General features: G+C 40.8%; 1 protein-coding gene across 6 annotated transcripts in view; it reads left to right on the top strand.

The window, feature by feature from the left end:
* The window catches only part of sema5ba (sema domain, seven thrombospondin repeats (type 1 and type 1-like), transmembrane domain (TM) and short cytoplasmic domain, (semaphorin) 5Ba), a 174,211-nt gene that overhangs the window by 79,399 nt on the left and 69,852 nt on the right, over window positions 1-24,960 (top strand). For all 6 annotated transcript variants that reach the window (XM_056388964.1, XM_056388965.1, XM_056388963.1 and 3 more), the window contains 2 exons: window positions 9,351-9,450; window positions 10,034-10,079. In XM_056388964.1, coding sequence (XP_056244939.1) covers window positions 9,351-9,450; window positions 10,034-10,079 — 146 coding nt within the window. The remainder of the gene's footprint in view (window positions 1-9,350; window positions 9,451-10,033; window positions 10,080-24,960) is intronic.

Below are 24,960 nucleotides of genomic sequence, written 5' to 3'. Positions count from 1 at the left end.
GGCTGTGTGGCTGTGTGGCTGTGTGTGTGTGTGCGTGTGCGTGTGTGTGTGTATCTGTCTGTCTGTGCAGACATAGGGTTTTTGGAACTGAAATTTGTTGTGCTTTATTCCCTCAGCTCCATAAGATATTAGTATTTTCTAGCTTTGCCTGTGCTTCGTCCAGACTTGGTCCAACAGTGATTCAGATCAGTTGGGGTGCCACTCTGTCCACATGCTGGTTGTGTGAGGAAAAGCAGAATGCTTAAAAACTGTTAGATGGAAGGAGATAGAAGGGTTATGATTTATGTCTGAGACGAATGTCTCAGCCACTGTCCTCATCCCTCTCCTCATCCCTCTGGCAGCCACGGGCTAATGCATTAATCCAGCTGCCTGCCGATTGTGAAGGGAGGGAAAAAACGCAATAATCGTTCATCAAGACCAGCTTGGGGCCCGCAAGTCAACCCAGAGGGAGGGGGCTTTCATTTTCATCCTGGCTTTATTGTTACAGTTATAAGGTGAAGAAATGAGCAGCGCATATAAAACCACTTGTAGACAGAAGGATAAATGTCAGTCAATGAAAGACCCCTCACTGTCAGAGGCCTTTCTAAGGGCGTAAACAAGATCAGGCTTCATGAGCTCTCCTGCATGCTACTGAATCAAATTCAGCCATGTGTCACAGTAGCTGGAGCGACACAGGCACAGCAGGGGCGCCTTAACATTACTGTAAGCTCCAGGACTATGGACATTTTTGGAGCCCCCACCTCCCCGCCCCTAGATGCAAATAATCGGGTTGGGTTCGGACTTGGATGGAATAATTCACCAAATCGATCCATAGAGCTGCAGAGGAATGTTATTCCACAAAATACAGAGTGCGTTCTGACAGTAATACTACTGTCAGGACTCCATGGCGATGCCCAAGTTTCTCCCAACAGCAGGTTCAGCACCTTGGAGAGCGCTGTGGCGAACAATCCTGACAAGTACAGGCCCGGCGCCAGAACGAATTTGCAACAACCTCAGAAAAGTTAGATAACAACAAGATAAGAGGAGTCTCAAAAATCATGCGTTTATGAACAATGCTAAATTGTGATTTAATTTAAACTGTACTTGTCTAGATTAGTGAGATTGAGGTGCTATGCTAAGATGCTAAGAATGCATTATGAGCAGTTTATAATTGTTAGGATCATGACAGGAAATAATTATTAAAGGAATGTAGAACAAGGCAAACTTCAAGGACAAACAATGGATATAAATGAAAATGCCTTATAACACATCACTATATAATTGGATAAGTAAACCTGGTTAGACAATGTTAAACCTGAGGGCTGCTATTCTCATCTTCAAAGTCTAACAAAGTACAAACAATCTGGATGAATGAAATGTCTTCACAGCAACTAATTCCAGCACCACCTGTTTATTTTACACACAGGTTCTCGTTGTAGCTGTTCCCATAGCACCACTAGCTGGTGTAGTTGTAATGTTATACAAGAAGGAATAAGTATTACTTCAAAAGCAGATCATTTAACCTACATTATCTCAGAACAAGGAGTATTTTATTTACTTTTTTTTTTTTCTGGAAAAAGCCTGCGTGCACAGAAAGCCTGTTTAACATATTACATTTCTTCATGAAGGAGCGGCTCTGAGGCTTCCTCTTATTCGACATGAGATTTGAGAGATTGATTTGAGAGAATAAGAATGTGTTGGCAGCCCTCTACAATGTAAACCAGAAATGTAAAATGATGTTATATGACTAGATTTCATTATTGAGTTACAGTTACATTCATGATTTTGCAAAGGCATAAGACAATGACCTGAATCTTGAGACAGTTTCAGAGTGACAGCGACACAGAGCGTCCCCGTAACCATAGTAACACACACACCTGCCTGAGAGGAGAGGGACAGATGCTGCTGTCAGAAGACCTGCTGACTCCTCAGAGCAGCAGCATGGGAATAAATTACAATATAACAGATTTGTGGATATTTTTGACTTTACCCTCCATGGTCTGAAAAAGTTGCTGCAGCACAGTGCTGCTGATTCGCTGTGTTGCTCCGTCGAGTCTGTCCGTGCGCTGTCAGTGTCCTCTTCTTACACAGTGATGTTATCAGTTTTAAGAATTTGTTTTTCATGCTCCACATCTGGAGTCCAGCATAGGTGCGGTTGGGTATTTTGTGTGATGGTGACCAGCCTGTCACGGTCAGGCCAGGGGCAAAAAATATGGAAAAAAATAAATTTAAGCTCTTGTCTCGTGAGGCTTCTGGTACATCGGAGGCCCAGGGCTCAAGCCCTGGTAAGCCTGTGCATTAAGGCGCCACTGGGCACAGGCAAGGTGGACTCAAATTCAGACACACAGAGGCAGGCGGATGTACCGAAATACTTCAATCGAAGAATAAAATCTGGCTTGCAGGCGTACAGCTGTACAAACTAAAGTTCAGGCAGGCAAACAAGAAACAAAACTCAGGTGATCCAGACTCAAGGAGCAAAAACACATGGAGAGAACTGAGGAACGGGAACAGGATAGTTCACTCAAGAACCACAGGGGAAACATATCAATCATAAAGGGCGGGAAAATACATAAGGGCAGGGAGCAAAATAACCTTAAATAATACAGGGAAATGATTTCAAAATAAAACAGGAAGCAGTACGAAAATTTCAAAAGGGCAGATTGTTACACCACGTTTTTATTTATTTATTTATTTTTTACACGTTTTTGAAGAGATATTCATGATGTGGGGAAATGTTGATATTCACAAAATGCTTCTTAGTTAAAATTTCAATTGATTTATGCTCTACATTAAACTCTCTGAACTGAACGCTAACAGCTTTTGTTTTTAGTATTAGTGCATAATTCTTCTGTGGGAATAATTCTCTTGTTATCCGTTTCTCCACTGCACATTCTTATTTTATGGTTCATGTCATATGCTCTGTTTTAATGGTCTTATTTTATGGGGAGAATAAGTCACCTTTAAACAGACTGCCATTTGTCTAAATGACATCATTTTCTATTTCTGGATGTTTTCCAGAATATATTTAGCATGTAATGTAAGGGGTGGGTTTTGAGTTAGCAGACTGCACTGAGATGAGCCTCACTTTTCTTCTACTTTTTATGAGCAAGAGTCCTATCTGTTGTTTTTTCCACAACAATTCTTCTGTTGTATAATCTCCCCACTCCCCTCTGATTTCACCTCTTGCTATATCTTCATCTGCCTGCCAATTGCAGAGGGGAAAAAAAGAACGCAATAATTGTTCAAGTCCAGCTTGGGGCTCGTGAGTCAACCATGAGGGAGGGGGCTTTCATATTCATCCTGGCTTTATTCTTACAGTTATACAGGGAATAAGTGAGCGGCGCATATAAAACCACTTGTAGACAGAAGGATGAATGTCAGTCAGTGAAAGACCCCTCACTGTCAGAGAGGCCTTTCTAAGAGAGTAAACAAGCTCAGGCTTCATGAGCTCTCCTGCATGCTACTGAATCAAATTCAGACGTGTGTCACAGTTGCTGGTAGCAACACAGGCTCAGGCAGGGTGGACCCGAATGCAGACACATAGAGGCAGTACTGTAATCAAAGAAGAAGTTCAGGCAAACAAGACACAAAACTCAGGAAATCCAAACTCAGGGAGCAAAAACACATGGAAACAAGACTAGATCAAAACCTAGTAAATGGCTGGACCGCATTATATTTGCATTTTGCCTAGTGTCAGCTGGTTTCTGCCCCTTATCTTTTTCCTTCTCTCCTACTCTCTGCTCACATATACAGCATTTTAATACAGATGGATTCCCAAAGCTGTTCTCATTTACATGTCCTTCTGTTTTTGTCGTCAGACAACAGAATGAGTACGAAATAGAAACCGAAAACGCAGCCCATTAAGACTATATGTCAACCAGCAGTCCCTTCCAAGCCATTTCCAAGCTACTGCTCAGCACTGCTGAAATCCTGATTTTATAACTGTGACATCGTCTGACAAAATCACCAAACACATGAGTTAAAGACAACGGCTGTGCTATGATTTTGGCTGCATTTACTTATCAAATGATCACTCAGAGAGAAAGTTAGAAGCTCATTCACACTAGCTGCCGAAGGAAAACCTGACTCAAACTCACAGAGTAATACTACTATACAGGGCAATACTCTCCTCTACAGAGTCACTAAAAGTGCTTTTTGAAAAAAGTCGCAAAAGGAAATTTAGTATCACAGACAATCACAAAGGTGGGAAAACACATAAGGACAGGAAGCAAAACAACCATAAACACAACAGGGCAGAGATTTCAAAATAAAACAGGAAGCATCACAAAAAGCCCAAGAGGGGCAGATAGTGATATTATATTTTTTATTACAAGCTTTTGAAGAGATATTCATGATGTGGAGAAATGTTTATATGCACAAAATGCTTCTCAGTTCAAATTTCAATTGATTTATGCTCTACATTAAACTCTCTGAACTGAGCGCTAACAGCTCTTGTTTTTACTGTTAGGTGCAAAAAGCCTCTGTGGGAATAATTCTCTTGTTATCTATTTCTCCACTGCGCATTCTTATTTTATGGTTCATGTCATATGCTCTGTTTTAATGGTCTTATTTTATGGGGAGAATAAGTCACCTTTAAACAGATTGCCATTTGTCTAAATGACATAATTTTTGTATTTCTGGATGTTTTCCAGAATATATTTAGCATGTAATGTAAGGTGTGGATCGTGAGTTTGATTTGATGGGTGCTGCATTTTACACCCGCAGACTGCACTGACATCAACTTTCTCCTACTTTTTATGAGCAAGAGTCCTATCTGTTGTTTTTGCCACAACAATTCTTCTGTTGTATAATCTCCCCACTCCTCTCTGATTTCACCTCTAGCTGCGTCTTGAATAGTAACATGATCTCACGGTGGAAGTGAGGGATAAAAACACAGGATACACCTTCAGGCCTCCTGCGTGCTTACATGTACACTCATAACACATACAGTCCTAATCGACCCATAACAATGGCTTTAATTAGTCCACTGTTGTTGTCGCTTCAAATTTCATCACATTACTATGCGCACAGTATTGTTGATATTCACAAATATCAACAATGCTTCTGTTCAAGGTGCATTGTTTAGTTAGTGTTCCACTGCCTAATATTCTTGTATCCAATCATAATCCTTCCAGGTGTTGCATCCCAATTGTCAAGTTATGCTTTAAGAGTGTGTGCAGCTTCCCAAATTGGAAGAGATTGTTCCATCTACCCTGCTTTTTAACTGGAGTGCACTCAATGACCAAACTGTTTTCCTTTCTCCTCCTTTTATTTTGGAAGGTTCAGCAATATAGTTTGATAGTTCAGTTACACAAATCCATTAACTCCATTAGTCACTAGTCATTAATAGTTAGTCATTAGGTGAAAACAAAACCTTTTAAATAGGAAAAAGCAAAAAAAGAGGGAAAAAACCATAAATAATACATTAAATAAGCAACAAATACTTGCAGATATTGCAGACTCACAATGATTGTAATTAGAGCTAATGCTCTCATCACTCTTAGCTTTATCAGCTCAATATCAGTATCAGCGTTTTAACATAAATCATTTTAGCTTAAAGCATTTCAACATAAAGCATTTTATAATCATGTTTATTTATTAAGTTAATATTGAAGTTGCCTATCACACCAGTCACGAGTATACCTGCACAAAACGTAGGATATAGCTTTAATATAGTTGGCTAATATTTGAACAGTGATCTCAGTTTTGGAGCCCACCGTATATGAAGATAATCTTTTGAACACTAATTAGGTTGCTGTGCAAATTAATGTAGTCAGTGTTTAAAGAACTGATTTGGATCATTCTAATGATCTCATTTTAAACTTACATTTACAGGGACACTGCACACACACATACATGCTCTGTTCACACATGCAGCTGCTTTGTGCTAGTCTGTGAGCGAGCTGGATTCTTTAAGTCAACTTCAGGTCTGTTTATATAAGATTGTGAGGCTTACGCTGCGCTCCCCTCTGCTCGTCCAGCTTTGCCCTCTGCAGCCATTAATCAGAGGTGATGTACAGATGGTCCTGCTCGCCTCCTTGCACCAGCTTTGCATGGTTTCTAAACCCATCCAGCATGTCAGAGATGGTCAACCCGTAGATGCATGAACCAAATTTGAGAAATGGAAACAATCTATGTGCATACATGTAATATAAATATTTATAGAGCGAATAAGAGACGGCCTCTTGCAGAATTTGTTTAGTATTAGAATTACACTGGGGTGCCCAGTGATTTATTATGTGTGCTGAGGTTATCAGTGATTTAATCGTATGTGTGTGTAAAAGTGTTTTACAGTCTGTTATTAATTTTTAAAGGTTACATTACTTCTCTGCACCGGCTGGTTGATTAAAAATCATTGTAGCACCGTGTTCATGTTTCTCTTGTAATGTTCTGAATGAGACCAGAGCTGTTGTTGATATAATTAACCATGTATCATTTTGTTGCTTCAGGCAGTGTGTGTGCTGCTCTGACTTTTTTTGTTTCCGAGCTTCGGTGCACTACATACAGAGCATATGTTACACTTACATTCAGGACTGAACAGTTTGTTAAAAAAAAAAAATCTAGTTTTGAAGGTGCAAACACAATAAAAAATGTAATTATTTTTGACATGTTCCTTTTTAGGGTTTATAATGTTCATTACGCTTTTATTTTGCTTAGTTCCTCTCAGGGTCTTCCAGTCACTTGGAGAAAAGTCTCTGGCTTTAGAGCTCACAGTTAGTAAGGTATTACATTGGAGGTACATTACTCAAAAATGTCCAAATCTGATCATGACATTCAAATATGTTTTCATATTTATAGCTGCATAGTTTTCTGTTTACCTTAATAATGGCAAACATCTGCAAGAAGGCTCTGGGTTCAAACCCCGCTTCGCCCAGGGCCTTTCTCTGTGGAGTCTGCATGTGCCTGGTCCTGGGCCTGTGTGGGTTCCCTCTCCACATGCAGGTTAGGTTAATGGGTGACTCTTGGTTTCCCATAGGTGTGAGTGTGAGTGGTTGTTTGTGTTTCAACCCTGGGACTGACAAGCGACCGGTCCGGTGTGTGTATCGCCCAATGTCAACTGGGGGTGGCTCTAACCCAGTGAAAATAGATAGAGAATAGAGAAAATGAATAAAATATCACCGCTCTGTTGGTCTTTTATAGCAGTCCTGCCTTTGTCTTTTTAAATATCAACATCATACAAAATGACACTTCTGTTTCAATAACATAAATATTCTCAGTCTAATGGGAAGTTTATGGTTGCCTGCAACTTTTGACTTATTTATAAGTTTCAAAGATGTTTTTAAAGAATAAGCCAGGCAATATTTTATTTATTCTTATTGTTAAGAAACTCCATGAAAAAGAGCAGAACCAAAATTGACCTCACAAATAGTGTGTATCTAAAGGAAGATCTTATTCCTGTTGCTGCAGAGCTCCATTGTTGTCCACAAACGATTAGAAACACATCAGTGAGCCACACTGTTGCAGTGGGTGACATGTTCCTTCATTTCCATGAACACACACACACACACATTGTCCTGTCCACACTGTTAGAGCGCTGAATGTTTAATAATCAGAAGCTTAAAAAAGACAGAATAAATGCAGTATTGACTCCTGTTCAAGTAATGTTTGTTACCAGCTGTTTTAAATACAGGCATACACACACACACACACACACACACACACACACACAGTATATACATGTTTATGTGTGTATTTACATACTAATGCATTGTTTTGATCTGTTTCATGGGATTTTTTAACTGTGACAGAAACATGAAACGACAGCGGTCTTATCCTTTAAATGATAATAACAATTGTATTGTAATTTGAAACATGCGCTCATTATATATTAATTTTATCCTAAAAACGATGACTCCTTCAGCTCTGATCACGTCTCAACTGCAAAACCCGGAGTAAATTTCGGTCCGACAGCAGCTCGGTGAAATCCACCCCTTGCTGATCCACATCTGGAAAAAAACAGATTGTACCAGATAATTCTCATTTCACTGATGTAGCCCGTCAGTGCTGACACGCTTACTCTCAGAATGTGTGAGTTTCTGTGTGTTTCCCTTCTGTGTGTGTGTGTGATTGTATCCGTCTTTTAAATGAAGAGCACCATACTGTAGTGTAGCTGCAGCCTTCTGTCTTTTTATCACTCATATCTCCAGTTATGTTTCCAGGTGACTGAGCCATATGGGCCCTATCACTCCTAAAAATCCTTCACTTCACATGACGGGAAGTTGTTTCACCGCTCACTCTGACTTCTTCCAACACTTTGATGTAGTCTTGCACTCGTAGCCTTGAGCTTTTACCACTACTTTACTGTTTAAAGAAATTAAGGTTTAAGGTTTTAAATGTTTGATGACGGGTTCCCTAATGAATCAGCAGTGAGGCCAAATGTTTCCCCTGTGATCACAGCTTTACATTTTCCTTTTTTTTTTTTTTTATTGTTCATGTTTTCATAACCTGGTTTCAGCATATAATGGCCTGGTAAATGGCTTTTCAAACTGGCATCTGAATTCCCAGTGACTGCTGCGATTCTGTGTACAACAGGGGAAATATGGTAATTCCTTTTATGCTGCATAAACCTCCCATGTCGTGGAATCTGTTTAAATGTCTGCCCTTTGGACACACAAAGATTTAAGAGCAAATGTTCTTTTCCTGCAGTTTTCTAGTGTGACATTTAAAGCCCCCGTCAGGTGGCCCCTCTGCTCTGTTGCTTTGAAATTTTTGATTTGCGGAAGCCAGTTTCAAACAGCGCTGAGGCTTCAGCCCCATACGCCACACAGAGCTGTGTTTGTCCGAATGTCAGGTTGTATCAGGATTGTTGTGTCTGATGTGGCCTGGACAGTTTTATCCGTCTCTGCAGGAGAGAACATCCCATTCCCTCCTCTGTTCACTGCACTTTTTACCACTGCAGCTGCAACGAATCATTTTAATCATGATCCACATGTATAACCGTAATGTTTTTTTTTTAATAATTGATGAACTGATGAATCAAGAAAATGTCAGAAAATAGTAAAAGAAATGTTCACCACACCAAATCCCCATAGTGCAGGGGTCCAAACAAACAGGGATTCAATGTACAAAAGGAAAAGTGAGAAAATCCTCACATTACAGAAGCTGCAACCAGCTAATGTCAGTTTCAGTTGAAATGGCTTCAACTGAGTGTCATTACTCTAGATTTCAGCGTCATGTGATCATTTAAAACATAAACATATGGCAACAATTGTGCATAAAATAACAAAGCCTTTGTTTGCTTTACTGAACTTCATTGTGTTTTGTGGGTACTGTCTGTAGATGTCATTGCTTTTGAACTATGACCCAGTTTAGCTTTTGCTAACAGATCTCTTTCTCTCTTTCTGTCTTTCTTTCTTTCTTTCTTTCTGCAGCACTCAGTCCATGGATGTCTACTTTCTCCCACCCTGGCGTGAGAGACTACTCCCAGCTCACCCTTGACCTGACTAGGAATGAGCTTATTGTGGGTGCCAGGTAAGAAACTGTAAATCCACTCAGCTTCTCACCCCACAGAGCACATTACTGAGAACGCGATACCCTTTCTGACTCACTCATACTCTGTGGTTTTCGGATAATGACGCTTCTTAAGTGCTCTGCTGAGACCTCATTGGACCAATTCAAGCTTTGGATTTGGCAGTGGGGATGGATTTGGAGGAAATACGTCATGCCACGATAGTGTGTGTGTGTGCGTGTGTGTGTGTGTGTGTGTGTGTGTGTGTGTGTGTGTGTGCGCGTGCACATATTCCCATGAGCTGACATGAGTTTAGCTTTCACCAGGTTCAACCCTCTTAAAAACACATGCACACAGAAATGTAACTAATAGTTCATGTATTATGCAGAAACTCAGGCTGAAGTAAAACTAAAAACAATGACTTGAGGTTGAGGGACAGTCACAGTGTGGCCTTTAATCGGCTTGGCTTTAAGTTGACAGCAGCTAAAATGGCCTGTCTCTTCTCTGATACTTAATTTGCATTATTAAACACATTTCTTTCTGTATAAAGGTCAGTCAGATTGTGCACACACTCACATATCTCCCTCTCCTCTCTCCTCAATCCAGAAACTACCTGTTCAGACTGGACCTCAGTAACATGTCGCTGATACAGGTAGGCAAACTGATGCTTTTATTCTCTCTTTTCTCTCTGCTGGGCATGAATGGTTTTAAAGTTATTATCTTTCCTGTGAAACTAGGCTTTAATGAGAGATTTTTTTTGTTATTATTTCACTAATTGTCAGATCCTATGGTAATAATCCTTTAAATGAAGTAGTAGAAATGAGATACAGTAGCTCCTTTTGAAAGTCTAGTGATGAGTTCTGTTATCCAGGACATCCTCTTCCCAGTCTCACCGTGTCCGCGGGGTGCTGTTGGACTTTCTGTACTGTTGATCTGTGGTGATCGCTGCCTGCAGTGGCATCGAAGGAGAATCTCTAACATGCAGCCACTTTGGCAGAGATTTAGTCCAGTTGTTTGGTGTGTTTGCAGATATGGGAACTATGTGGCTGTTTTATGCATCCGATGCTTCACCTATTAAAGAATCTGTTCTGTGATTTCAAAGCCGGAGGCATGTGTGTCTGATCAGGCCACTCGTTGTCTGCCTTTGACATTTTCCCTTTCAATGTCAGATATTACACTCTGCTTCACTCACATGTAATCCACCTAACTTTTGTATCTAAGGCAGCTGCTCTTGTAGCATGAAATGTAATAAGAAACATCTGCAGGTTGATCCAGTTTTATTACTATAATAATGACCGCTTTTTTTAAAACCGCAATTTAGCATTTTAGCTACAACAGCTACTGTAACACTGATGCGACCCGGAGGGCTGCTTCCTTATAGTACAAAGTACTGCAAATCAGCGAGGAAGTGTCTTCTTGTGCGTGCATGTGTGTTTAAATAGGCTGCACATGTTTAGCATAGGAGTTCAGGTGTGTGTGTGTGTGTGTGTGTGTGTGTGTGTGTGTGTGTGTGTGTGTGTGTGTGTGTGTGTGTGTGTGTGTGTGTGTGTGTGTGTGTGTGTGTGTGTGTGTGTGTGTGTGTGTGTGTGTGTGTGTGTGTGTGTGTGTGTGTGTGTGTGTGTGTGTGTGTGTGTGTGTGTGTTCTCATCTGGTATAGAAAAGAGCCACAGATCATATTCATTTATTACAAGTGTGGTGGGCATAAACATCATATGATTAGATGCTCTGGGAGCAGATTACCAGAGAAATCTAATAGAATGAGTTACTAGAGTCTCAACCAGAGCCCTCCAAAGACATTTGGATATCATTGCTTTGATGAACTTTTAAACTGAACATGTTTTCTGACACTACAAAGACAGTTTTTTTTTGTTAGTGAGGGAAACTCTGGGAGCAACAAAACAGCGGGTGAGCAGTCCTTTCCTCTTTTGACTTTTGCTTTCATCACATTTCCAGACTTTAGGGCTGAAGGTTTTGTCACAGCTGTCGTATCAGTTGGACCCTATTTTAATATCATGTCATGCTTAGATCAAGGTTTTTCTTATAGTTTGTAAGACTTAATGCAATAAATTCAGTTTATATTTCATCGTACATCCTGTGGTGTGCATGTGTCTAATAAAAACACTTAGAAATAGTATAATATAAGTCATGATAATAGTCTTTCTAAGGAAATATTTCCTGTAGATGATTCTAAACATATAACCTTTTTTTTTTTGATGGTAAGTATTTGTTCTATGATGCTCATCAACTTGAAGTTACATGGCATGTCCTTGGGGAAAACATTAGAGTACATGCAGTGTGCTGTGCATCAGCTTGATGAAATGGCCAAGTTTGATGATAAATGAAAGCAATTATTTAAAATATTTCTGCTTTGAAATCCAAGATTTCCCTGGCAACGAGAAATATATATATACGGTAGTTGCATCAGTCGAAAATTGAAATCTTTGACGTCCCTCGTCATTTGATTTTATGTTTGCAGCAAACGCTTCCTGCTGTGATGCTCGACATGTGATGAGCGCCTCACATGTCAGTAAAACATGGTCGGCATTAAAGTGACATCTCTTTGATTTTCCGTCAGTAACGGTTGAAGTCTCTGTAGGTGATGCTTTATGTCTGCTGAGGCACAATGACGATCTGACGCCTCAGTTATTCTTCTGTTTATTACAAACTTCCTCTTAACAAGAAGTAAAACACATTCCCAGCTACGGCCAAACCACTGTTGTGTTATAAAAGTTAATGATGGTGATATTTATTTGCATGACAGTTTGAATTAGCTTCAGGAGAGGAGTGTGTATGCTGAGGTAGGAATCAACATCCAGTTTCTGGGAAAGCGTTCTCAGACTTTTGGACCAGTGTAAATATTTTTTACTATCCTCCATGTTGCAGAGGATATAATTAAATGTAGGGGTGCGACGAGTGGTATATACATAGACACATGCATCTCTGTGTCCTTCGCCTGCGGGTGTAATATGTGTGTTTTTATGAAAGGCCTGTGGTATTTGGAGCGCTGTGCGGCAAACTAGCTTCGGTACAGCCGGGAGTGTTCGCTGTGGGGCACAGGGTTGCCTTACGGTTGCATCAGGCATCACAAATGACAAGCCCCCAACTCTCTATGGGAGCGTGTAATCTGAACCGATATAACACTGTCACTGAGTGAAGAAAAAGCAGTCTTTATACAACCCTGAGTACAGCGCCGTTTCCATCCTTCAAATGACTGTAGGATATCTTCTTCTTAGTTTGCCAAAGTTTCCAACTGCTACAAGGCAAAGTTAATTACATATTCTGATTCTGTTATCGTTAATGTCACTTCTTTCAGCTCTAATTCTCAGTACGGAGTATAATAACACACTATACACGCGGATTCATCTTTGATCGTGGAGAAAATCCAATGTTGCTGTTGGAGTTTAAAGGACCATAGTAGTGGTTATAGCTCATTAACTACAAATGTTGTGTACTTTAGTGATTGTGTATTTTTTCCAAAGTGTACCCCGTGTAATGAGATAGATTTTTCCACCTTCCATGCAGAACGCTGGTTTCAGAAGATGAAGCCAGTGCAATATGAAAATCATCAGGGTGGAAACTTGCTGTAATCTGTCACTGTGAACATTCAGTGAGCTTCACTTTTTTGTTTCTAAAGACTTTTGAAAACTTCTCCCTTGGTGCTGCATTTAAGGAAGCTCTGACATTTGAGATTCGTGTATTGACTGGCTGGTTGTTGGAAAGTAAAAAACACGAGATGAACAGCATAGATAATGTGAATTCAGTAAATTCTTACATGAAAAAGTTTGCTGTTCAATACTTGAGTCAGAATTTTCCGTTTTTAATTTTTCTCATCTGCATCTGTATTATCATGTTACAATAACTTCATGATATCACTTTGACAAGAAAATAAGAAAGACTAAATGTACTGAAATAAGGGTATAGAGGAGGGAAATCAGTTTTTCAGATCTTTATCAAGTAAACAACTTAAGGATTTAATTTGTAGCATTGGTTACATTCTAATTTCAAGGACAACAGCCTACGTTATTTTACACAACATTTCCACACAGGATGAAAGCACATCACCAGACTCCACTTCATCTGACAGAGTCCCCCTTTCACAGCAGCCACGACTGAATGACATGATGTGTACAGCTGCCACCCGTGTGTCACTGCCGATATCAATGCACCCTTTGTTTGCATGTCCTAGTCGTCTAGTTTTGGAGGAGAGAAGTTGACTTATGAGGGTTTGTATTTGTTTTCATGCTGGTTGTGTGTGTGTTCTCTGCAACTGTGCGAAACTGTTCCGCCTCTGCCCTGGAAAAAAAAGACATCTGCTGTCTTAACGTCCTTATGACACGTAGGAAGCATATAGATATGTACAGTGAGCGTTCGCACGAGTACCCAACACACACGCACTCGAACATGCTACCTAAATTCTCTAAATGTTTTTCTCCCTCGCACACACACACACACACGCCTACACACACATCCTCAGCTTACTCAGAGCTATAGGGATAAATGAGGTAGATCCTTCTTCAGTCTGGGCAATGCGGAGGTGTCATCCGTGATGCCAAGGCTGAAATCAATGAGAACATTATACAAACTGCCCAATGAAGCGGAGAGGAGGGTCTGTACCCCCGTGCTCATTTGCCAGCAAACGAAAGCTGTCCAAAGAGACGGGGGAGGGCGGCATCTTAAAATACTCCCTTTCTTTTGTTGTATAACCGAATGGAAAACAAACCCAAATCTCCCACTTGCCAGTCCGAGCCGCTGCTGCAACATCAAAGGCTCGGCTCCCGAAGGCATTTAATTTAGATTCCTCAACCAGTGATATGTTTCTTAAATATCCAAGCCACCTGTCAAAGACGAAGGCTGTTTTCACACTGGATTTGTTTATTTGAGTCCAAACTTGAGTTCAATTACCTGCGCTCCCTCATGGCCCTCAGGTTTCCTCATCAAAATGCAGCTCTTTATTAGCGTTGCCGGAAATGATGTCAACACCCATTCAAATGGACAAAGGAAGTATGTACAGTGTGTAGGGATAAAAAAGTGGACATGTTCAGTTCATTGCAACACACATTTATTTGTTGTTTCTTTTTTATTCTTTATTTATGCTTTGAGTTCTTCAAATATAAAAGGAAAAATGGCAAAACACAATAATAAGTGGACTGCGCGCTTCATGGTACTTCTTGTCCTCGGTTTAGCCTTGGATTATTTGTATAGTTGGTCTGGTTCGATTTATTTCGTTCGGTTCAATACAAAACATGATCTGTACAATCACTATCTGTAAGCTTATTTTGTGTATTTTATTTTGTCCTTCAACCAGCGTTTACCCAGGATACATATACAGATCACAACGGAACTGACAGATGAATGTCAGAGAGTTGAGTCGCCTCGGAGCTTCAAATTTAAAAAGCAGCTTATTCGGTCACCAGTGATTCAGTTAACTTATTTCAGCTTAGGACTTTGGAGAACTAGACTCCACTACTCTCCTACGAAAATATAGTATGGCTACACATTGCAGTACATCAACGAGGCATTCTATCTGTCGCATTTTCTCAAGAAAGTAGTACAGGTAGTCAACTGGAGTTGCACAGCTACATTCAAATGTGACTTGCCCCTATTCAACAGCTATCCAAAGCACCTTTTCAACTTAGCAGCCTATTTAAACAGTTCTCCCTCTGCTCTGCAAGTGCTACAGCTCCGTCATTGCTCTGCAAGGTTTCTCCAGAACCATCACTGCTGCATCCACCCAATCACAACCACATCCACCTGCTATCATCAGGCCCCAATCTCTTTGTGCAGGCTCTGCAGGGATTGTACACTGCAGGGAGTGATGAGCTCTGAGCCGAAATGCTCAACATTAACTGTAATGCTATGGTGTGTAAATTGATTTTCTTATGGAAGCACTGATTGAGCTCTGAAACACTACTGCACTTTGCCTGGAACCAATCACAGACCACCTCACTAAGGTGTATTCGGGTATGGTTCATAAATGGTATTTATACAACCAGATTTGCAGCCAAACTACTCATGTATTCAGGTTATTGGTGCTTTGAAATGCAGGCACGTTTACTATGTTTATGAATGCATTTTAAACAACCCACTGATGTTTAGGACTTTGCATTCATTCATTCATTTTTGGAAAGCTCTGAGTACACGAGTTGTGATGCTCTTAAAAACAACTGGAGCTACTTTTAAGGGTTTTTATCTCTTGCTTTCTACCCCCTTGTTGTACCCAGCGCGTCATTGAAATGTAGATGACAAACTCATTAACTACTTTTGAAAAGGGAACAAGGTGAAGTTCATTTTTATTGTCAGTCACCCAGCGATCAGCGTACTTTGTGCTTGACTTCTAAAGTCAAAGATATGACCTTATTTAACGGCAGCATCAACTGCCACTGTGGAAGTTACCTGCAGCATCTACATTCAGGAACCAAGTCGACCTGTAGAAATGGAGACAGCCCCCGTGGGACGCAAAGCATGACTGGCTTTACCTTAAAACAAAGGTTGTCCATTGAGCGCAGGTGAAAGTCATTCTGATGCCGTTTAGAAAACGACTTAGTGATTGATTGAAAAGCAAACCGAAGAGGGTGGGCCTACTCGCAGTCTAATCACAATGCTGCATTCTGCACGATTCCCCCATGGTTGGCCTGCACTTTCCAAGTGGGCGATTATCAGGACCTGTAACCTCACACTGCTGTCACCTTCACCATCCCTCCCCCCTTTTAGTGCCCGCTTTTTCTCTCCTGTGTGAAACTATTAGAGATTGTATGTGTTCGTGTATGTGGATTGTTTGTGTGTCATCCATTGGACTATCCATGACAGCACCAAATGAGTTGGCTCAGACCAATCCATCATGCACCTGAAGCCCAAACAACCACTGTCTGGGTGGAAGCAGAAGAGATAAAGTGCTAGATTTTTTTGCTTGCTTTGTGCGTACATATATATATATATATATATATATATATATATATATGTGTGTGTGTGTGTGTGTGTGTGTGTGTGTGTGTGTGTGTGTGTGTGTGTGTGTGTGTGTGTGTGTGTCTGTATGTTTGTGGAGACGGTCAAGTGTGTACATGCCGTATTAGCAGTTTTCTGGTGGCAAAGGGTTTTGAAGCCAGACCATGCCAGGGGAGGGGCCAAGGTGCTGATGCCAGGTCTTTTAAAGGCTCAGCCGTAATGTTCAGGCACCTGGGAGAACACCTGCCACGGCCATTAGTGAGCAGGCAAGCATAGAGGAATAAATGCGTAGGCAATCAGTGGAGAAAGAAAGCGAGAGGGAGGGAGAAGAGACAGACAGACGAGGAGAGCTGAGGATAAAGAGGTAGGAAGGAGCTGAAGAATGAAAGACAAGAAAGATAACAGGAAAAGAAACGTAAGCAAAGACCAGGAGAACAACACTGAAATTCACACAAACAGGACCCCGGTGAAGACAAATGAGAAAGAGGAGAGGAGTGAATATGAGAGAGAGTGTGAGGGAGGTGACAAGCTTTCAATCTGCTCCAGCTCATCGTTTTCTCTCCGGGCATTTCCTCCCGTGAGCCTCTGCGTCTCTGTGGAGTCAAACAAGCAGAGAGCGTTCAAAGCCGTCAGAGACACACCTACAAACACCGCCTCCCCATTATTGTGTTTTTGTAGAGGAGAAGCGGATTTGTAAAGTAGCTGGTGGTTTTCAATGTCCGAATAGGTAATAGGATTCTCTCCCCGCTGCCTGATGAAAAAAAGAGCATTTGAGAATTTGATTGAATAAAGTGTCTTCTCGTGGGGCGCCAGCACGGACTGGTGAAACTCATGAGATTTATGTAAAATTTTAGGATGACTCAGGTGATCCCAATTCTTTATTTATCTGCCCAAATAAGTCGTAGTTATCTTGCATACTCACCATAAAACATTTCAACACAACCTGTTATTGACAAAACTGTATGGGATAAATCTAGTTTATTATAACTTGCATCTTATTTTGGTAGTTTTGGCAGAGGATTGCATCAGATCAGTCAGAGCACTAAATTTTTATTCATGCATCAACATTCATCAGCTTCTTGGCTGCCGGCTGACTTTTACATCCAGTCATATTTACTTGGCTGTACTGGGTGACCTTTGTAACCTACTACTTTGATAACTCTGTTGATACCTTTTATACAGAAGCCTTATGGGAAACGTTTTTGATATTGTACATATGTTTGTCAAGCGCTCTGAGCCTTTTCTATCAAATCGAACAGTATGACAGTGTGCTATAAATGATCACTCCTTTGATGGAAATGTCTCCGGCTCAACTGTTGGTTATGATAACATTGTAGTCACCAAATTAATTGCTGAGCTTTGGTAACATGATTAAAAAGAAGCCTGACAGGACATGAAACATAAGCTGCGAGAAGATAAGACGGGTTGTTAACAGTGACATTATTACCCATGATAACTTTCTGTTGTAAACATCCATCACAGTTTACAATCTGGTTAAATTGCTGTCTGACCATCTTTGTTGTGGAGATGTTGCCATCTTCCCAGATTTCAGCAATTAACTGGTCGGTTGAAAACTAACAGATGATGATGGCCAAATAAGCAGAAATATCCCTTAGAGTTGTGTTTTATATGATTTTATGCTGGAATATTGACGTCAGTAAACCCACTCATTAAGAAATGAGACACACATACAGACACACACACACCACAAGAACACACTGACATGAACAAATGAACCCTGAACGTTTGAGAGAAGTGTGGAAAAAAAAAAAAGTGTCACTGCTGTACAAACACATGCACCATCACCCACCCAGCTACCTCACAATGGGACCGCTCAGGCAGAGCTGATAGTCTGAGCGTCAGATGCTGCTGCATATTCTTAGAGTTTGGTGTCTCTATCCTCCACCCTCCTCCTTCTCTTTTTACTCTTCACTCACTCTCCTTTCCTCCCGTCTTTTTTATTTTTGTGAGATGTAGTGCTGGTATTAGTGCTGGTGGTGGGTCTGATTGCAATCCACCCACATGCTCTGTCCTAGAAGCACCCACTGACAGAGCTCTCTCTCTCTCTCTCTCTCTCTCTCTCTCTCTCTCTCTCTCTCTCTCTCTCTCTCTCTCTCTCTCTCTCTCTCTCTCTCTCTCTCTCTCTGTTGCTGATGTGCTGGTCAGCCTGAGCTCTGCCGCAATCAGAACAGCAGGGAGAAGGTGGTGGGAGGTGTGTGTGTGTGTGTGTGTGTGTGTGTGTGTGTGTCTGTGTGTGTGTGTGTGTCTGTGTGTGTGTGTGTGTGTCTGTGTGTGGTGGGCGGATAAAGCAGAGGGGTGGGAGAGTGGTAAAAGTATAGAAAAGTGTTGGATGGGCGGGAGAGGGGAAAGGAGAGCCGAGGCAAAGGCTCTGTTTTCGTCACCTGTGTGTGTCACTGTTTATGTTTCTTTGTATCGGGATGCAGATGTGTTAAGAGCAATTCCACTGCTGTCAAGAAGAAACATAAAGAAATAAGAGTAACTTCTGATCGGCAAACTTTTCATGTTTGCGATGGGAATGAATGCTCAGCTGTCTCCTTCATTGTCTCTTTCCTTCTTTTGTAGTTTGAAAGCAACAGAAAATAACACAAGCAGAGCCCTGTTTAGACGGCTCTTTCTTTCTTGTGCATGTTGCAAGGTACTAACAGGAGATAGAATATTGATTTTTCTCTCGCTAACATATTTGAACAAGACCACAGAGCTACAGAATTGTACTGAATGTCTTTGTCTTTGGCTGGATTGCCAGGTTTGTCTGAGTCATGCTAGTCAGCGTTTCTCTCGTTAGTTTGTCAGATGCTCTGTGCATTTTTTTTTTTTCATGCCCAGAAATGTCTTCACACGCTGCTGCTTTAAATTCCTTCTTTCTCTATTTCTGACTTCTTATATACACTCACAGATGTGAAGTTATCTGACAAGGGCAAGGCATAAAAGAAAGAAGGAGTGAAGAATGTAACTCCTGTGTCACCCACTCTGTCGGCACGGGGTCACAGATGTACTGACCTGACTTTTTACTGAGCTTAAGTATCAGCATTGACAGAGATGGAGGACATGGGATGGAAATAAGGAGAGGAGAAAGAATGAAAAATAGGGAGGAGGCGGACTGCAGGTAGAAATATGCAGGAGTGCAAAGAGTAATAATGTAACCTGCTCTTTGCTGACATTTTTGTAGAAATAGAGTTCATACATTTTGCACCCTGCTCGGGGAACTAAAAAGAACAGCATGTTTTGTAAATTGAAACGGAATAGGAAGTGAAGGGATTGTTATATCATAGGTTGCCTTCCAATTACTTATGTTTTTAGTATCAAACGCCCCCCGCAAGCTTGAAAGGTGAATCTGGAAAGTTTGATGCTAGCTCACAGAGCAGCTGTTGTCATCTTGCAATCACAGCAGTTAGCTGAACAGATCCCATCCGTCACAAAGCTTCACGGGAAAAGGAAGGGGATGTTAAAATGTAGGTTGTTCTCAAACCACGTCTGCAGCACAGTCTTCTTTTCAGGGAAGTTACAAACACTAAAACCCTAAATTTGCAGCTTTTGTTTGTTGGGAGTGTGTGTTAGTGGTTTATTTCGGTTGCATGTGACTGAGTTAACTGACGAACAACAGCCAAGATATTCTGTGAGCTAGTAAGCAATAACCGTTTGCTAGCCATTAGTTATATAAATTACCCTGATGCAGAGGAAGTTTATGATGGGTGATTGCAGGTAGAGTATGTGAACGCCCAAAGTCCTGATAGATTTTATTTTCTTATCCTATTCACACCTAAGAATTCATTATATAATAAAAAAAATCCAATATCATCATCTAGTACGATGCATACTGTGTAGTAATACTTATAAAGAATGATTTTTATTTAAAATGTAATGCAAACTACAGTGTAAGTCAAACTGAATGAGAGGACATATTACAATAGGTCTTAAGACAGAAGTGTGAAATGAATGAAGCAGCAAACACTGATGCAAAATAAATGAAAAAGCAAACTCACACTGAACAAACGATATAGAAAGATAAAGACAAGCCTCAGAAAAATATTCATTTATTAAGAAAAAAACAGTTGAGGAATGGTGGAAATAAAGATCGGGCTAGAAACGGACTCACATTAAGCAAAGTGTGGACACGAGTCACGTGGTCAGTTAAAAGTTCACTTGTGGCAAAAAGCTTTTCAACAACAGCAACAGGAGTAAATATAAAGTGCCAGCTTGCTCACGTGTGCAAGACTGGAGAAGGAAAGGCAGGAGACGGGGGGGGGGGCTTTGTCAGTCCATCAGATAATCCCTGCATAGATAAGACGGCAGCAACATGGAGGTGGAATGTAAACACCATATTACTGTCTGGATCTCCACATATCTGTCGCCATCCATCCACTGGCCTTAACCCACCGCTCCACCACCTCCTCCGTCTTATTCTCTCTATCGGCTCCTCTTCCTCCTTCCATTGCACGTTTCATTCTCATCTACTGAAAAAAGCCTGTGACATTTTGTCCTCAGGAGAACATTATATTTGCTCCTGATGTGGAACTGCAGTTGCATTTCTATCAGGTTCCTTCTTCCATTGAATCTTTTTCTCTGTGTCCGTTCATTATGTCGTGCCAATAGTTTTCCATTGTGCAGAACAATCAGGTTGTACATTAATATGCAGACCTTAACTCCAAGCAGTATTGTATGTGCTTATTTCAGCGCTGCAGGCAATAATGGACGTACATGCCACTGGCAAAGCCGCTCATTTTATCCAAACCGATGTCTCGCATCACCGTAAAACCAGAAAGGAGTGGAAAACGTGCAGAAGTGCCGACCAGTGAAAACAGTTCAGCCTGACTTCTGATTTTTGTCTCTTTAAGCTCCAAAACACACACAGCCTCGCTCTGATCCCGTAGGTGTGCTGCTGTTGAGCTGCAGTCTTCCATGTGGCAGAGCACAGTCAGAGCACAGTTTCCCTCTGATTGGTTTGCCCTTTTTGGAAATGCATGGGGGGTAATGGGGTTGTGGAAAGGGGACGACGGTGCTTTTTTTTTTTTTTTTTTTTTTTGTGATTTTCGCATTTTCCGAAAATACAGTTCTTGGTTATTCCCCTCCAGAGCTCCCCAATTTCAACAGCCATTATCCCTGATATGAAAGGACTGAAAGTGGGCTGTTGTTCTTTTCCAGAAGTTGCTTGATGTCCAGACTTACTTGAGGTCACTTCTATTTTGCTGTGTCCTTATTTTCCGAGTTGCCGGACTTTTCTTTTTGTTTTTTTGTTAATTTTCCTGCTGTGAACACGTCAGAAGTTCTGAGACAGAAGTGGTCCCCTGTGTGCACGGGTCCTGGGATTTGTCCTTGACGTGTTGTTTGTGTTTGGGGTTGTTTGAGTTGAGCCGTGGTCTCCGGCTCCCACAGCCAGCTGATGATGAGCAGCCCCCAGGTGGCCGTCCTGCTGTGCAGCATGATGGTCTGTCTCTTCGGAGCCAAAGACATCAGAACCAGATGCAAGGCTGGGATACAGGCCGACAGTGGCACTCAAGCAAAACAGCCTGTGGTGTTTAAACTGTAATCTGTGTTTTTAACTTTAACAAAACTTTTCACTCTTCAGAGAAGGAGAGAGTATTTTTCTCTGTGCAGTTATCCCCTTTTGATGTTTTTTAATGTAAGTCACACTTTATCTATTTGTATATTGTCTCCTACAGTTGCTAACAGTATGTCATGGGAGGGTGATAATTCAGTATTATTATATCAGAATTTTATTCTCTTTAAGATTAATCTACAAATTATTTTCTTTTCAGTCATTTAGTCTCTGAAATATAAAACATTCTGTCCATCGCTGTTTTCTTGAGTCTCAGGTGACGTCTTCAAATGTCTCGATTGAAGCAAAATATTCTCATATCGGAGAAACTTTTTTATTGCTATACAACTGAAATGATTAATTTATTATTAGAATAGTTGCCAGTAAGTACAGCCAATAGATATATTGACAAATCATTTTAGCTGTAATGGAGCCATATTGTGATGGTGGTGATTGAGGTTTAGGTTTTTCACGTATAGAGCTTTGTGTGTTGTAACATAATATTACATCTCAAATATTTGCCGTTCTGTGGTAGAGTTCTGTTATTGAAGATATTTTTTTAATATTGTGATTGGTTTGTTTGAAGAAAAATGCCAGTTGTTTACAGCCCATCATTCTGAGTGGCTGTAGCAACATTTTCCTCACGAGCTGAAATGCAATAACATGTGGTAGATGCGTAGTCAGGCAGTCCAACAGTTTAACTTCTTCGCTTCTGATTTCCCTTCAACTTTCTCAAAATTGAAGTTTACTCTGAGTGAAATATTCAAACCCAAGACTCAGTGTTTTTAAATCCTGCATCCTTCCTTCAGATGGAAATGTTCTGCGTCATATTTGGTGTTTGTAAACTCGAAGTTTGAGTTTACACCATGAGTTTATAAAGATGGACAAAAACAGGTGAGAGAGTCGATGTGAAAGAAGAAGAATAATCTCAAAGTAAATGCAGTTATCCATCTACATCACTTAGATGTGAAGCCAAAGGTGAAAGCGCCAGAAAATATCTGTTGAAATACTTTGCAGTGAAACCATACGTACGGTAAGCAGTGTTGGGTGAAGCAGAAAGCAGATGAGACAGGATGTCACAAAACCGAAATGACAGCTACAACTGAAGGGAGCAGCTGGTTTGTCTGTTTGCTGTTGCTTGGTCCCAGCATGCTTCATTTCCCCGTGGTGGATCACGGTCAGGAGAGCAGAGCTGACCTAAAAGGTCAATAGGTCAACTGTCAATGTTTGTTCCTTTAAACAGGAAATGCCTCGTGCAAACTCCCTCATCGACACTGGGAACGTCCCGATACACCAGCAGAAAAATAAATGTATCTGTTATTGTAGGTGTTTTTGCTGGACGCTCACGATTCCTTAGGGACGGGAGGAATCCACATGTGGTTAAGCTGGAGACACGCTGACCTTTTCCCATGCAGGTGGTATTAGTATGAATAATATGGTATATATCCATGATTTCTCATCTACATTATGCATGTCGCATATAACTACAGTCCTCGGGGTGCTGAAGGGCAGAGTGGATTCATGGAGAAAGCTGAGGATCAAAGTGACGGAAAGGTCAGAGGACGAACATTAAACCGACCGTCTCAGATATTCATACCCTTGATTTGTCCACAGTATCAAGCTCTACTCTCTTGCCCTGAGTGTGATGAGTCATAGCTGATTTCATTCACACTCTTCATTAATTTCTGTGCTGCAATTTGGCCGGAGATTTAATTATTGATGTTCTTTGTCAGAATGGAGGGGTATTCTGTGAGCTACAGAGCTGGGAGCAAGTGGAGGCTGCTTGTCACCCTGTAATGTGCTGCAGCTTGGCCAGCTGGCTGAGAAAGAATAACTACCTATAAAGTTCCGTGTGCAATGCTACCTGTGCGTATACATATAGAGATTCGTCACTGCTTTTGTTTTTTCACAAAGTGATTTTTGCTGGGATTTGTGTTCCCACTGTGGAAAGCTGCTGTGTTGGTTGCTGCCGGGGAAATGATTCGATTCAGTTTTGGTTTTATTCAGCGGCTGCGGTGCAGGAGGTAAAGCAGGTTGACCACTAATCGGAAGGTCAGCATGTGAATGTGTGAATGGCTGAATACTGGCATGTAGTGTAAAGTGCTTTGAGTGCTGTCAATATTACCATTTATCATGAAGAAATGTATACGTACTTATAAACAATATGTAAGAGCACAGATATGATTGAGTAGGTTTATGTACAAGAGCTTGACTGATGTCTCAGCCAATATTAGCTTATCACAGTTGTAATGGTTTGGCATTCATGTCGGCCAATGAATAAAAACTAATTGCATCCTAGAAATCACTGAAGGATTTGCTCTAATAGATCTTTATGAAAAATGCATATGTAAATTGTATATGTTAATTATACTGTGTTTGTAAAAGCCCAACTAGGGACGAGAGTTGAAAAATAGCATTAGCTCTAAACTCTCTGTGCAGCACATCAGCTTCATGCTCTGCATTGGAACTATGTTAAACTGCATGGTCCAAATCAAATAAAATACAATACGTATTACGTATACGTATTATTATCAAACTTTTTAAAGCTGTGAATCTTGGTATCAGCTTCATGAATCCAGTATTGTGCTTTGGAAATGGAGACTGAAGACATAAATACGCTAAGAGCACGGCATAACCCTGACTCTAACCGCAGGGAAAGACAAAAGATATTTCTTTCTATTAAAGGATGCACCTGAACACACCAATACAGATTACAAGGCTGTAGCCAGTTGCAAGCTATCCAGAGACAACACCTGCATGAAATAACTAATGAGTAGGAAAGACAAACAAAAAACAATATGTTTCAGTTCCACTGTGAATCTTGTAAAAAAAAAAAAGTATATGCACATAAAAATATATATGATTATGGTAAAAAGAAATGACATAGTGGGACCACAAGAACAAGATGATGTGTAAGAATAAAAGAAAAGGCAGAGAAAACAAAATGCACTAAATGTGTGAAATCACTGACACACCGGTCTGCAGAGCCAATCAGCTCTCTCACACTGACTGCCTCCACCCTCAGTTCTTTTTCACA

The sequence above is a fragment of the Seriola aureovittata genome, chromosome 11, assembly GCF_021018895.1.
Source record: "Seriola aureovittata isolate HTS-2021-v1 ecotype China chromosome 11, ASM2101889v1, whole genome shotgun sequence".
Lineage (NCBI taxonomy): Eukaryota > Metazoa > Chordata > Actinopteri > Carangiformes > Carangidae > Seriola > Seriola aureovittata.
The sequence above is the reverse complement of the archived record's forward strand: the minus strand, read 5'-3'. Positions and strand labels throughout refer to the sequence as shown.